Here is a 14606-nt window from a genome sequence, read left to right on the forward strand (position 1 = left end):
TAGAGTTTTTACCGCAATTTGGCGACCCTTAGTGTGAGTTGGGAATCCTATTACTATAACACATTCTTGTTATTATAAATGAAAAAAAAATTTTGCTTTTTTTAGTATATGATAATGTGTTCTCTTGATTGTTTATTTTTGGTATATGCCTTTGGCTGTTTTTTTCTCTTTGGTATATGTATCGGATCACTATCATTTCATTGTTTGCATTTGAGTAAAACATAAATTTTGATATCTTTTTACTTTCAGGTTTGCCATGCCAATCCATCAGAGAGAGCTAGATTTATTAGATGTATTTATAACCTTCTTAACTCTTCAAGTCCTGCTGTCAAATATGAAGCTGCTGGTACCCTGGTTACACTATCCAGTGCTCCTACTGCTGTTAAAGTAAGTTGTTATTTCCCTTACAAGATGATCTTAGAAATATTTACAGAAATAATTTTCATTTTTCCCCATTAAATTCTTTTCTGAAATATATAATTTTACACTAAATTGAAATAATATGTTAAATTAAAGCAAGTTTTTGAAGAATATGAATCTGTCAATATGTTTGATTTTACCAAAAAACGAAGATGCCACTACTATGTAATGTGTAATTCTAATACTATTGTTTGTATTTTTGCAGTAATTTTAATTCCAAAATGTACCAGAAACTTTTTTAAATTATTATTATGATAAATTTTGAAGCCTAAGGTTTGAAATAAAACTGATATCTATAGAAATAAAGATTCTTGGTTTTGATTAATTTTGGAATGGAATATTGTAATAATATTGCCTGCATTTATTATTGCTATTGGACTAAAATGCAATTTTAATTTTTGTGATATTGAGAAAAAAAATCCTGTTTAATTTGTACAAAAAATTTCAAAATCGAGTTAAAATTATAGTGATTATAACCCTGTCACATTTTCCCTATAATAAAAACATAGCAATAACTTTGAATTTACAGTACTTGTACAATATAAATGTCTTATTTCTATATTTTAGGCTGCCGCCAGTTGTTATATTGAATTGATCGTAAAAGAAAGTGACAATAATGTCAAACTGATTGTTCTGGACAGACTGATAGCACTCAGAGAGGTGCCAGCACATGAGAAAGTTTTACAGGTACATGTATTGTCTTTGTTATATCTATGTAAATTGGATGATATCTGTTTAGAATTTTTGATTTAAATTTTGGTAACACACAAGAATTTATGTAATGCTGTGACAGTTCAGGCATCTAAATGTTATAATGAGCATTTTTTTCAAGACAAAAAAAATTATGGGTTTCATGGAAATAAGGAATTTCATCCATAAGAATAATAAATTTATTAGAAAAAAAAATATATTCAATAAAGGAAAGTTATCAGAAAGTTTTGTGTGATGATGATTATAAAACAAATTGATTATTCTTCATTTGTATAAGGGTAAGATTTCTGACTCATTAATCATTCAAGCTCATGTTGTAAACGTAAAATTCCGAGCGTTCATAATTTATAAGTAAACACCATATTTGTAGAAAATATCAGTCCTGATGATTTATTCACATTACATGTATGACATGTACTATACAGACGTTACATAAAATACAAAATACACGGCATACACTCCGATAGTACAAACATTCAGCCATGTTGTCCATCCGGCAACACATCTCTCCCTCTCTCACGTCACTATCACACCGTCAAAAATACGGGAAACAACGTTAACACTGTTTGCGACATTACCGACATGAAGACAAAGTCACATTCACAACACTACTCCTTCTTTTCAAGAATATTTCGTCCTCGAAATAAAAGATAATCAAGACAAATTGCGTTTTCGTGTTTTCCAGTTCATCTCAGGTAACATTGACGATTCACAGGAGCAAACATCACGTGTATAACTGTTTTCATAGATGTTACTATCTCTGAATTGGGTGAACCCATTTCTACGTACAAGTTCTTTATATGTGAAGTCCTTTCCGTATACTGGTCTCGATAAACCAGTATATATTGAAACTCTGGGTTTGTCATAATTTTTTTCATCATCATTTTTAGAAATATCAAACTGTACGTCACTTTGCTCAATGGGTGCCAATTTTCGGACGCTAACTACCTCTACCTTACCAGAGGGTATCTTCTGTTGTTCAACGTTTGGACTTCCAAAATTAGTTGTCATTAGCTTAGAAACGTTTGCAACTGCAACCTCAGTTGCCTCAACAATTTCATTAAGTTCCTCATATTTCATCTCAGCCTTTCTAACAATAACATTCTCTGTTCCACCAGTAACTACTGCTTGCTTTTTAACGTGCGGAAGTTTCAAGATAGCTATCTCTTTGTCCAAAACTTTCGCAACTTCAAATTCAGTTGCCTCAATAACGTCACAAAATTCCTCATGTTTCAATTCATATGTTCCGCAATGTAATAAACCGACTGTTCATTCGGATAAACGAAATTATTACGAACATTTAATTTACCAACATTATAATTCTCTTTTCCCAATTTCTGGTTACTACTATATAGACTAATGTCGTTTTGCATATCAACGACTGTATTTTCAGAAACTTTATTCCTCCGAATATCATGCTCTTTGAAATTCATATTACGCTTATTGCCTATTTCAAAATGTTTCTCAAAGTTACTGTCTTCAGTGCAACACGATTTTTCTACGGACTTTAAATATTGTCTACAATGTTCCTGCCACAATATTTCTTTGATAAGTTCACTAACTGTTGACGGTTCTTTAGTCAGAACTCTATATCCAATGTTACCATCAGGATATCCATATATAGCATACTCAGTAATCAGCTTCACTAATAAATCTTCGTTCACACCAGGGAATGATTTCCGAACATTTATCTCAGTTCTACATACGTACTCTTGAACGCTTTCACTTGTAAGCATAGTTATATTTCTCAATTTCATTCTACAAATCTGAGCAGTCTCAATATCACCAAATCGACTTTTCAATGCAGAATACAAAACAGTTACATTATAAAGATCTCTGTGTGGTAAATACGACACATATTCTAAAGCTTTACCTCTCAGTGAAGTAACCAAATAAAAAGCCATATCACTAGATGACAAATTAAAACGTTCAGCAAAGATAGAAAATTTCATCCAGAAACCTTCAAAAAGTTCGATACCGTCAAACTCTGGTAAGTCACACCAGCTCATGGTTAATATATATCAAAATGCTGACGAATATAAGTTACAGACATACATAAAACAACAAATATTTATAGATAAACGTAACAATGTTGATTTCTTTCAAATTTGCACCTTAGATTATCATTTTATCCTTAATGCTAACACTGAACAAAAAGGTTTAATTCATTTCCCTCCACTTTTGATGATTAAATACTTCTCTGTGCATTATGTGGTCGAATCTCTTTTTATTCCAATATCAATTTTGAAATGGTGAAATTTCATAGTCCATGGCAGTGCCGTATCTTCCTTCTGTTGTAATGTACATTTGGTCACAATCGTATTGTAGAATAAACGGTACCTTCATTGTTTAATTTCATATTTCCTCCCCTCTTTAAATGCATTCCGTCTGTATAAAAATATAAATCATCTGTTTGCGTAGATCCGTTTCTGTTCGCTGCCACCAATGTTGTAAACGTAAAATTCCGAGCGTTCATAATTTATAAGTAAACACCATATTTGTAGAAAATATCAGTCCTGATGATTTTTTCACATTACATGTATGACATGTACTATACAGACGTTACATAAAATACAAAATACACGGCATACACTCCGATAGTACAAACATTCAGCTATCTTGTCCATCCGGCAACACATCTCTCCCTCTCTCACGTCACTATCACACAACGTCAAAAATACGGGAAACAACGTTAACACTGTTTGCGACATTACCGACATGAAGACAAAGTCACATTCACAACACTCATATAAATTGTTTCTTTCAGGAATTAGTAATGGATATACTGAGAGTATTGAGTGCACCAGATTTGGAAGTCAGGAAGAAAACATTGGGCTTGGCATTGGATCTGGTAACCTCCAGAAATATCGAAGAGGTAGGTCAAGGGAGATAATCAATAATAAATACAAAGTTAGAAGTATCTTCATTGATAAGATAATTCTGTGGATTCATTATAATTTGTGGGATACTTAATTATCTGGATTTCGTAGGTGCAAGTGAACAAGGAATTTTGTATGTTAAAAGAAAATAAAAAAAATTTGCTCAATCGATGAAAATTGGTATTGTCGAAGTTATTTATGACTTATTTCTGTAATTGCTTTATTGATATAATTCAATATCGCAGGAAAATTGCTGAGGAAATTCATGTAAAAGGAATGAAAAAGAACTTTATCATTGCAGATAAAATTAAATGAATCATTAACAACTTTCAATATTGTAGATGGTCTTGGTTTTGAAAAAAGAAGTTGTGAAAACCAACAATGTAGAACATGAAGATACAGGGAAATATCGTCAAATCCTGGTCAGAACACTTCATCAATGTAGCATCAAGTTCCCAGATATAGCTATCACTATTATACCTGTGGTAAGTCAAATATAAAAGTATGAAATATTGAATCATTGATGTGTTTATCCAAAATTATTATTAAAATATGTGTTAAAGTAGAAAAGACTATATATTTTAGATTCCATTTAACAATATTTAAATGCAATATGTGGTAAAGTTGAAAATATAATTGAGAATGGAAATGGGGAATATGTCAAATATACAACATGCTGACTAAAGAGCAGATAACGGGAACGCCACCAATGGGTCTTGAATACATCAAGATAATCCTGCAACAGGAGGTGGGCCTTGTCTGGTTCAAAGACTATCTATTCCTATATACCATTTGGGGAAAAAAATCTTTTTTAAATACAAAATCAACTTTTAAAAGAAAACATATATTCTTTCTAATTCTATATTGAAAAGAACTTACATGGGATGATATTATCATTAATTGAATGGCCATGAGTTTAACATAACACCTTAAATGTACTTTCAGTTGATTGAATTTCTGTGTGATCAAAATGAGTTAGCTGCCCTTGATGTACTTGTATTTGTAAGAGAAGCCATTCAGAGATTTGAATCTCTTAGACCAGTCATCAACAGTAAACTCCTAGAGGTTTTCCCATCTGTCAAAGCATTGAAGTAAGATTTTGTTATTCTCCTCATACCTATAGGTTGTTAAAACTTGTGATATATAAAATCTTTAAGGACAATAAAGGTATTAAAATCACATAAACAAATAAGAAAAAGTTATTTTCACTATTAACTGATGGAATTCTGTTGTTGATAAGTAAAGTTCAAGTGTGATTAATACATTATTTTATTTGATAAAAAAAGTAATTTCAAATTGACTAATGATTTTTTTTAAACATCACATTTAATATTCTAAATCTATAACATTTATTATACTAAATGTCTAATGACCATATTTTCAATAGAATACACAGAGCAGCTTTATGGATCCTTGGAGAGTACTGCACCAACTCTGAAGATATACAAAGTGTGATGACCTTGATAAGACAGTCTCTTGGTGAGGTAGGTCAGCTTGGAAATATATGTGTACACAAAAAACCTTATGCCATAAGACGCCCACAGATATGCAACCATTACAGTCTTTATGATCAATAGCGCTCAAATTCTCCTCCTAAGAATTCATAAAAGTTAACTCTACTCAACTATGCATGATCTCAAAAAGACCATGTTTTTTCTTAGGTTATTGAGTGTATTAAATGGAAAGTTGAGATACAACTTGTCAGTATTAGTAAAATATGCTACTTGTTTCAGATTTTTGGAAGTTATATGCGAATGAGGGGCAACAAAATTTAAATAAAAATATTCAAGACAAATATAGAAAATTAAGGAGTGAATTTTATCGGCCTCTGGATATTTTTAAATTGACTACATGTTCTGTAGATTCATTAATTATCCTTGGCATCAATTTTCATGCATAGAATGATCAGTGGTTTTGGCAAAATCTGCATTGAATCCTACAGAAAATGTTTACCTCATTGAACAATTAATTTAATGGTTAACTTAAACCTAAGAGATCCATGAAATTCGGCATCCAACAAATAATGAATCTACAGTATTCTTTCACATAACATTGACATGTTTTAGATACCTATTGTTGATGATGAGATTAAGAAAGCTGCTGGCGAGGTAGATGAAGATGAGATGCAGTCCACTGGTTCTGTTCAGAAGTTAGTAACAGCAGACGGCACTTACGCTACTCAGAGTGCATTCAGTTCTACTACTGTTTCTAAGAAGGAAGAAAGGTAGGCTTGATTTATTTTTATATAATGATTATACAATTTTTAAACACATAAAATGGTTTAATAATTTTCCTTTCTATGCTTTATATTTATTTGTACAATGACTAAATTATTTAATTTGGTTTTTTATATAGTTGAAATCTGGGCTATTTAGAACATGACATTTGGTATGGATACTGTTCGTGTTTTCGTGTAATTTCATAATGTTATACCTGACATCTCTTTACAGACCACCAATGAGGCAATATCTGATGGACGGAGAATTCTTTGCAGGAGCAGCTCTAGCCACTACCCTTACCAAACTTGCTCTTAGATTTATAGAGTGTACTGAAAATGTCAAGAGACAAAATGTAAGTAATTTAATGGATTAATATGAATTGCAAGAGGAGGCACTTCAAAATTTCATTATTGTTTACTGTCTAGTTTTAGGGGGTGTTGTTTGTTTTGTTTTGTTTCGTTAATTTTGTTTTACACTACTTTTAAGTGGGATAATGCAGTATTCCAGTATATATTTTTATTGTTTCTTGATAGTCTTTTAACACAGTTTAATATGACATTAGTTATTGAATTCAATACATCTTAATGAAGGAAATAAACAGTTAACACAAATCACACAAAAGATTTATTGCTAAATAATAAATAATGAATATTAAAAGTCTATAGTAAATACTTTCCTAGTTATAACCTGATTTATAACATAATCTTTTGCAGTCATTTGTAGCAGAGGCTATGTTGATAATGGCATCCATCATACATTTTGGCAAATCTGGACTACCAACAAAGGTACAGTATAGAATATTTTAGGGATTAATCCTATGCAAGGAATAGAGATTTGAAAATTTTGTGCCAATATATCTGTCCTGACTGTTATTATTATATCACTTTTTCAGATATTATTTAACTGGTAAACAAATTTGTCTCCCATTAAAAAAATCACACAGGTTCCCTTAAACTATGGCATCACAATTCACAATAAAAAAGTGATTGTTGCTTGACGTCTAAAGGTTATTCAGGGCAGATTTAAGGTCATTTTGAGACAAAATTCAGCCAAATACCTATAGTGTAAATATGTTTCTTGTCTTTTGTCTTAAATTTAATTCACCAAGGATTACTGATAAGATATTTTAATTATGGAAAGTTTTTCTTTAAACAACTGAAATCAATGGCATGTTATTGACTGGTTGATATAGATGATATATCTCCTTGTTTCAGCCAATGACAGATGACGATGTAGATCGTATTGCTACCTGTTTAAGAGTACTAGCAGAGAGGAGTTCTCTAATGAAAGAGATATTTAATGACGGCTGTAGAGAGTCACTATCTTTGATGTTGGCCTCTAAAGTTGAGGAGGAGAAAGAATTACAAAAAGTAAGATTCATAAATTTGTTGATAATTTTATGGATAAAAAACTTTTAATTGTGACAAGTAACAAGCATTTTTAAATTTAAACGTTATAATGATTGACATAATTTATAAGCTAACTTAGATTAATTGAAGAAGAAATGCCACCTTTATATATTTATATGCTCAACTAGTTTGATGTTTTAGTGTAACTTTGTACCCTTGGATTTAAAGTTAAATCCTTCACAAAGTTTTTTTTATTAAACCGTGAAAGAAAATATTAGTTGAAACTGGATTGTTTTCAAACCACAACAGTTATCCACATACTTAATAATTATAATCTCTGCAACTGCATGCAAGTCATTATAAATTTCAGCTAACCTCTATATGAGATAAATTTTTAAAAAGTTCTTTTGATCTCATATACTAAATTGAAAGAAACTAACTGTATTTATTGTAAAAACTATGCATTGTATTTTCAGGCCTCTGAAAGGAAAGCTGTTAAAGTACAAGCTGATGATCCTATTGCCTTTAATCAGTTGATCAACAAGAGTGAACTGGGAGCTACAGAGGTGTGTACAGTTTGTTTTGACATTTATAATTAGAAAAGTCACTTGAATTTAATAGTGACCTCATTGTAGAGGGAAAAAGGTATTCTGATTTATGTCTTTTCAGTCTCATGAAATTTTCATTGCAATTTTCTCAGGCATTACAAATCAGAGCTACCTAAAATTTCATATCAAAAAACCTCATTTGAGCATGTTATATGTTTTCACATCCATTTCTCATCATGTTTATTGAATTCATGTATATTTCTACAAGAAATGACCATCCATGTCAACTCTCAGAAGTTAGAATCAGAGTTTCACATGAGCATGCGTTTCAGGTGATTCCTTTTCTACATCCAAGGTTAATCAACTTCCAGTTTATTGAATACTTGTTACTGAAATATCATTACTGAGAGTTTTGAAAAATATAAATGAATAAAACCTTTGACATTGTAGAACATGTTTGAGCTAACCCTCTCCCAAGCCTTAGGAATGAGCAGTAAGAAGGATGCAGATCCTATAGGAGCCTCTAAACTAAACAAAGTCACCCAGCTGACTGGTTTCTCTGACCCTGTCTATGCTGAAGCCTATGTGAATGTGAACCAGTTTGATATTGTTCTGGATGTCCTGATTGTTAACCAGACATCTGATACATTACAGAACCTTACCCTTGAACTAGCTACACTTGGTAAGTTCATAAGAAAAACAGAAAAGAATTCCATAATATAAAGAAAAATACTTGAAATATTCCAATAAAAATCATTAGTTTTACTAAAAAGTAGGATTTCGCCAAAAAATAAATTGTTGCTTTCAAACTTTTTTTTTCCATATTATTTTTTTAAGATTTTGTTTAATAAGAGCACTCTTATGATTTATCGTTTGCGTTTCTTATTATTTATTTATAATTTATTTCTGTTAACAGGTGACCTGAAGTTGGTAGAGAAGCCATCACCTTTGATGTTAGCTCCACATGACTTCTGTAATATCAAGGCTAATGTTAAAGTAGCTTCTACAGAGAATGGTATCATATTTGGAAATATAGGTAAGAATTATAGAATAGTATGTCTAGGTCATTTAAAGGATTTTATTGAATAATTCTTTAATGAGTATTCATCAATTAAAACAATATATATAGAGTATAAAGTATAAATATGTTGTATGCTTGCCAATGAGACAACTATTCACTATAGACCAAAGGATTTATACAACTGCAGGTTGGTTTTGCGCATTTTAAATTGCTTGGATCGCCAAACATTTTTTATACGACCGCAAATTTTGAAAAAAATTTCGTCGTATATTGCTATCACGTTGGCGTCGTCGTCGTCCGAATACTTTTAGTTTTCACACTCTAACTTTAGTAAAAGTGAATAGAAATCTATGAAATTTTAACACAAGGTATATGACCATAAAAGGAAGGTTGGTATTGATTTTGGGAGTTTTGGTCCCAACATTTTAGGAAATAGGGGCCAAAAAGGGCCCAAATAAGCATTTTCTTGGTTTTCGCACTATAACTTTAGTTTAAGTCAATAGAAATCTATGAAATTTTGACACAAGGTTTATGACCACAAAAGAAAGGTTGGGATTGATTTTGGGAGTTTTGGTTTCAACAGTTTAGGAATAAGGGGCCAAAAAAGGGCCGAAATAAGCATTATTCTTGGTTTTCTCACAATAACTTTAGTTTAAGTAAATAGAAATCAATGAAATTTAAACACAATGTTTATGACCACAAAAGGAAGATTGGTATTGATTTTGGGAGTTTAGGTCCCAACAGTTTAGGAATTAGGGGCCAAAAAGGGACCCAAATAAGCATTTTTCTTGGTTTTCGCAACATAACATTAATAGAAATCTTTGAAATTTAAACACAAGGTTTATGACCATAAAAGGAAGGTTGGTATTGATTTTGGCAGTTTTGGTCCCAACAGTTTAGGAAAAAGGGGTCCAAAGGGTCCAAAATTAAACTTTGTTTGATTTCATCAAAATTTAATAATTGGGGTTCTTTGATATGCCGAATCTAACTGTGTATGTAGATTCTTAACTTTTGGTCATGTTTTCAAATTGGTCTACATTAAGGTCCAAAGGGTCCAAAATTAAACTTAGTTTGATTTTGACAAAAAATGAATCGGTTGGGTTCTTTGATATGTTGAATCTAAAAATGTACATTGATTCTTGATTATTGGCCCAGTTTTCAAGTTGGTCCAAATCTGGGTCCAAAATTAAACTTTATTTGATTACATCAAAAATTGAATAAATGGGGTTCTTAGATATGCCAAATCTAACTGTGTATGTAGATTCTTCATTTTTGGTCCCGTTTTCAAATTGGCCTACATTAAGGTCTAAAGGGTCCATAATTAAACTAAGTTTGATTTTAACAAAAATTAAATTCTTGGGCCTCTTTGATATGCTGAATCTAAACATGTACTTAGATTTTTGATTATGGGCCCAGTTTTCAAGTTGGTCCAAATCAGGATCTAAAATTATTATATTAAGTATTGTGCAATAGCAAATCTTTTCAATTGCACAGTATTGTACAATGGCAAGAAATATCTAATTTCACAATATTGTGAAATAGCAAATTTTTTTTTTAATTAGAGTTATCTTTCTTTGTCCAGAATAGTAAGCAAGAAATATCTTATTGCAAGAATTTTTTTTAATGGGAGTTATCTTTCTTTGTCCAGAATCAACTTAAATCTTTGTTATATACAATATACAATGTATATTCACTTTTTACTACCAACTGATAAATTTAAATAATCTTTACCATTCAGTGATAACAAGCAGTTTTTTTACATCTTAATATTTTATGATGTATTTAAATGAGTAGTTATTGTTGCAAACTCCATTAGAAAAATTTAATTGAGATTAGTTTTGGAATAAGGGAAAGGGGGATGTGATTAAAAAATTGGGTTCAATTTTTCTCATTTGAAATTTCATAAATAAAAAGAAAATGTCTTCAAACATTTTTTTGAGAGGATTAATATTCAACAGCATAGTGAATTGCTCTAAGAGAAAACAAAAATTTTAAGTTCATTAGAACACATTCATTCTGTGTCAGAAACCTATGCTGTGTCAACTATTTAATCACAATCCAAATTTAGAGCTGAATCCAGCTTGAATGTTGTGTCCATACTTGCCCCAACTGTTCAGGGTTCAACCTCTGCGGTCGTATAAAGCTACCCCCTGCGGAGCATCTGGTTTTTAATGCCAACGCCGTATTGGAGGGGGCAATAAGTTTTACACTTGTCCGTGTAAGTCCAAAATTGATTTCCGTCCTCTTAACTTAAGTTTGCCTCAATCAAATGTTATAAGATTTATATACAATGCTGATTACCACAAATCACAGATTAAGTTTGAATTTGGACAGCGTCACTTTTACCATTCTAGTTTCTTGCATCGTTCATCATATTTCTTTATCTTTTATCCTACAGTGTATGATGTTAGTGGAGCTGCCAGTGACCGTAACTGTGTTGTCCTGAATGATATCCATATTGACATCATGGACTACATTGTCCCTGCCTCATGTAATGATGGAGAGTTCAGACAGATGTGGGCAGAGTTTGAATGGGAAAACAAAGTGGCTGTCAACACCAATATATCTGATTTACAAATTTTCCTTCAACATGTCATAAAGTGTACTAACATGAAATGTTTAACACCAGATAAGGTGAGTGCTATGTTATATTTGATTTTCACTTTGATCATGTTAAAAATAATTATAGGTTAAAGCTCTTTCATTTATTTTCATTTTCTTATCTGCATGATATTGCCTGCTGAAAGTAAACAATCACATAAATTTTTTCTCTCAAATATACAACAAATATTAATATAACAACTGCTATCGAAAAGTATAAAAGTGTAAATAGCTGGTAGCATTTGAAACACTGTACAAATTGTGAATACAAATAAGCATTTAAAGCACTGAACAAATCTTATGAACAAATAAGTAAAGAAAATTTCAAGTAGAACCAAATGTAACTGCTTTGCATTTCAATTTTTATAACATATTTTTTATACTGTCTTATATCAACACAATCAAATTTTAAAGTTTACTAGTATTGGATTTAATAATGCATTATTTTACATTTCTTTTTTAGTTTGAATTTAAATGTTTTAAAAGTTTTTATTATTTAATTAAATTGCCAAAAGGGCATACCTGGTATTTGAATTTAAGTTGAAAAAAAAAAAAATTTCATTTTGATTTACAAACAAATTTCTATTTCTATTTCTCAAAAGCTGTGAAGATTCAGGAGATAATATTGGAAAAGGGTATGCGGTACTGCTAATGTTATCACCAATAATTTCTATATTTTTTCCCTCAAACTGGATTTTAAACTATTGTATTTCCCATTTCAGGCTTTATCAGGAGAATGTGGCTTCATGGCAGCCAACTTGTATGCCAAGTCTATTTTTGGTGAAGATGTCCTTGCTAATTTGAGTATTGAGAAACCAGTCCATCTACCACCAACTGCACCTGTCCAGGGACATATCAGGATCAGAGCTAAAAGCCAGGTAGGTACTAGTGTAGATTTACAAGTTGCTCCGACAGAAATATATAGTGTACTGGAAACCTTTATAAGAACTAGATTTCACTATCAGGCTCTTTTACCATCGCCAAACAGTTTACATTGCATTTATACAGGTTAGAGGTCAAATTTAACCAAGTCATATCAATAGATATAAAAATGTAGTATGGGTGCCAATGAGACAACTTCCATCCAAGTCACTATTTATAAAAATAAACCATTATAGGTCAAAGTACAGTCTTCAACACAGAGCCTTTGTTCACATCACACCAAACAGCAAGGTCATAAATTATTTTTTTGTACTGGGAATTTAACCTTATAGTGTCATTGCAGACTGGCCAATTTTTGCTAGTTGTTTATGTAACTTCAACCCAAATTTGTTCATAATTCTCTGAAAAGACTCTGATATCGTTTGGGTTTACCTATAACAATTGTTATTATAAGCTTTAAACAATTCTCTAGCAAAAACTACATACATCTGTATAGGTATAATATCAATAGTAGCAGATAGATTATTTGTATAATGTATTGTGTTAATGAGTGTGAAATGGAATAAACAAAGATTTTAGTGTTTTATCATGTGTATTAATTAAGAAATAATTCATGGGGGCTTGAATATATTGTGAATTTACCACAGGTTGGCCCTTTATGACCAATATTTTACCCTGAGCAACAGCGAGGGGTACAGTAACTTCTTAAAGGGACAACCTGTGGTAAAATCTAGATATATTCAAGCCCCCATGAATTATTTCGATTCTAATAGGACAAATACATCAATTCTTTTGGATCGAAGCGCTCTAGATAGGAGGCAAATATTTGCTGTTTCCATAAATAAACACACTTTTGAAATGGCGTAAAAGAACGGAGCAAACAAATTAGTGACATGCTTAAACTATTTACAAAAGCGTATTTAGAAAATTTTGGATGAATTTAAATGATAATTCACTAATATGTTTTATTTGTATAAAAAAATGGCTTATACAACAATTTAGCATCGATTGTTTACGTTTCAATGTTGTGATGATTTTCGGTTTCACAAGCGTGTATTTTCCTGTAAAATGCTTATATTCTGACGTCATCGTATTATGACGTCAGGTATCTCATTCATAAACAAACTTATTACGTGGGAGTGCGATCGGAACAGCCTTATCAATATATTCATATTTTACTAAAAGTGTTTGAAGGACGTCATGTTAGAATAATTTATAAACTCTAATGAACTAATAGAAATATAAGTGCAACATATTTCATTAATTTTGTTATATTCACTAGTTTACATGACAGTTGGTATAGCATTAATTAAGGATTAAGATAATAAAAAAAAGTTTGCAATCTAAATATTCTGAATTGTTTGCCTTTCTATTTCAGGGTATGGCATTAAGCATGGGTGATAAGATCAACCTGTCACAGAAATCTGGAGCCAAAATGACTGCAGTAGCAAAATAAACTGAAATCTAGAACTTATTGAACAGACAAAATAATATATTATATGACTTTAAAAATAAACTGTGTTTGTGTGTATTCAATGAAAAAAATAATTTATATTTGTCAAATTATTTAAAACATATTTAAGAGAATTATGGTAAAAAAGATGTTTATTTAATTTCAAAATCTTTGCTGAAGTCAGTAGACCTTATTTGGAGTTTTATATATTCTTCTATATTGTAAAGCTTATGTGTTGATGTTATCAATCTTGAAAACTTTTGTCACTTCATTCAAATAAATTCTAACCACGTTATCATTTCCTTTGTGTTACACTTCATAGATGATAATTTGACTGCTTATGATGTTGTTGACAACTGATCAATTTTGGTAAACCATGGTCTGCATTCCATTCACAATTTGCATGCAATCTACCCCAAAAAAACATATTTTGTAAATGCAAAAATAAAGAAAGATGTGAACTAACAATCTACCTCATTTAACAAAAAAAACTTGTTAACTGAATTGTTCATGACTAGTCCTT

The 14606-nt window shown here is 31.0% G+C and overlaps 1 protein-coding gene across 2 annotated transcripts in view; it reads left to right on the top strand.

Moving 5' to 3' along the window:
- Nucleotides 1-14378, top strand: part of LOC134688286 (coatomer subunit beta-like) — a 30227-nt gene extending 15849 nt beyond the window's left edge. For both annotated transcript variants that reach the window (XM_063548844.1, XM_063548843.1), the window contains exons 7-22: nucleotides 250-387; nucleotides 988-1107; nucleotides 3899-4006; nucleotides 4352-4495; nucleotides 4956-5101; nucleotides 5398-5494; nucleotides 6077-6234; nucleotides 6461-6581; nucleotides 6943-7014; nucleotides 7444-7599; nucleotides 8055-8144; nucleotides 8577-8808; nucleotides 9043-9162; nucleotides 11546-11781; nucleotides 12471-12626; nucleotides 14009-14378. In XM_063548844.1, coding sequence (XP_063404914.1) covers nucleotides 250-387; nucleotides 988-1107; nucleotides 3899-4006; nucleotides 4352-4495; nucleotides 4956-5101; nucleotides 5398-5494; nucleotides 6077-6234; nucleotides 6461-6581; nucleotides 6943-7014; nucleotides 7444-7599; nucleotides 8055-8144; nucleotides 8577-8808; nucleotides 9043-9162; nucleotides 11546-11781; nucleotides 12471-12626; nucleotides 14009-14086 — 2172 coding nt within the window. In that variant the 3' untranslated portion in view covers nucleotides 14087-14378. The remainder of the gene's footprint in view (nucleotides 1-249; nucleotides 388-987; nucleotides 1108-3898; nucleotides 4007-4351; nucleotides 4496-4955; nucleotides 5102-5397; nucleotides 5495-6076; nucleotides 6235-6460; nucleotides 6582-6942; nucleotides 7015-7443; nucleotides 7600-8054; nucleotides 8145-8576; nucleotides 8809-9042; nucleotides 9163-11545; nucleotides 11782-12470; nucleotides 12627-14008) is intronic.
- The last annotated feature ends 228 nt before the right edge of the window (nucleotides 14379-14606 follow it).

The sequence above is a fragment of the Mytilus trossulus genome, chromosome 10 (assembly GCF_036588685.1).
Source record: "Mytilus trossulus isolate FHL-02 chromosome 10, PNRI_Mtr1.1.1.hap1, whole genome shotgun sequence".
Classification (NCBI taxonomy): domain Eukaryota; kingdom Metazoa; phylum Mollusca; class Bivalvia; order Mytilida; family Mytilidae; genus Mytilus; species Mytilus trossulus.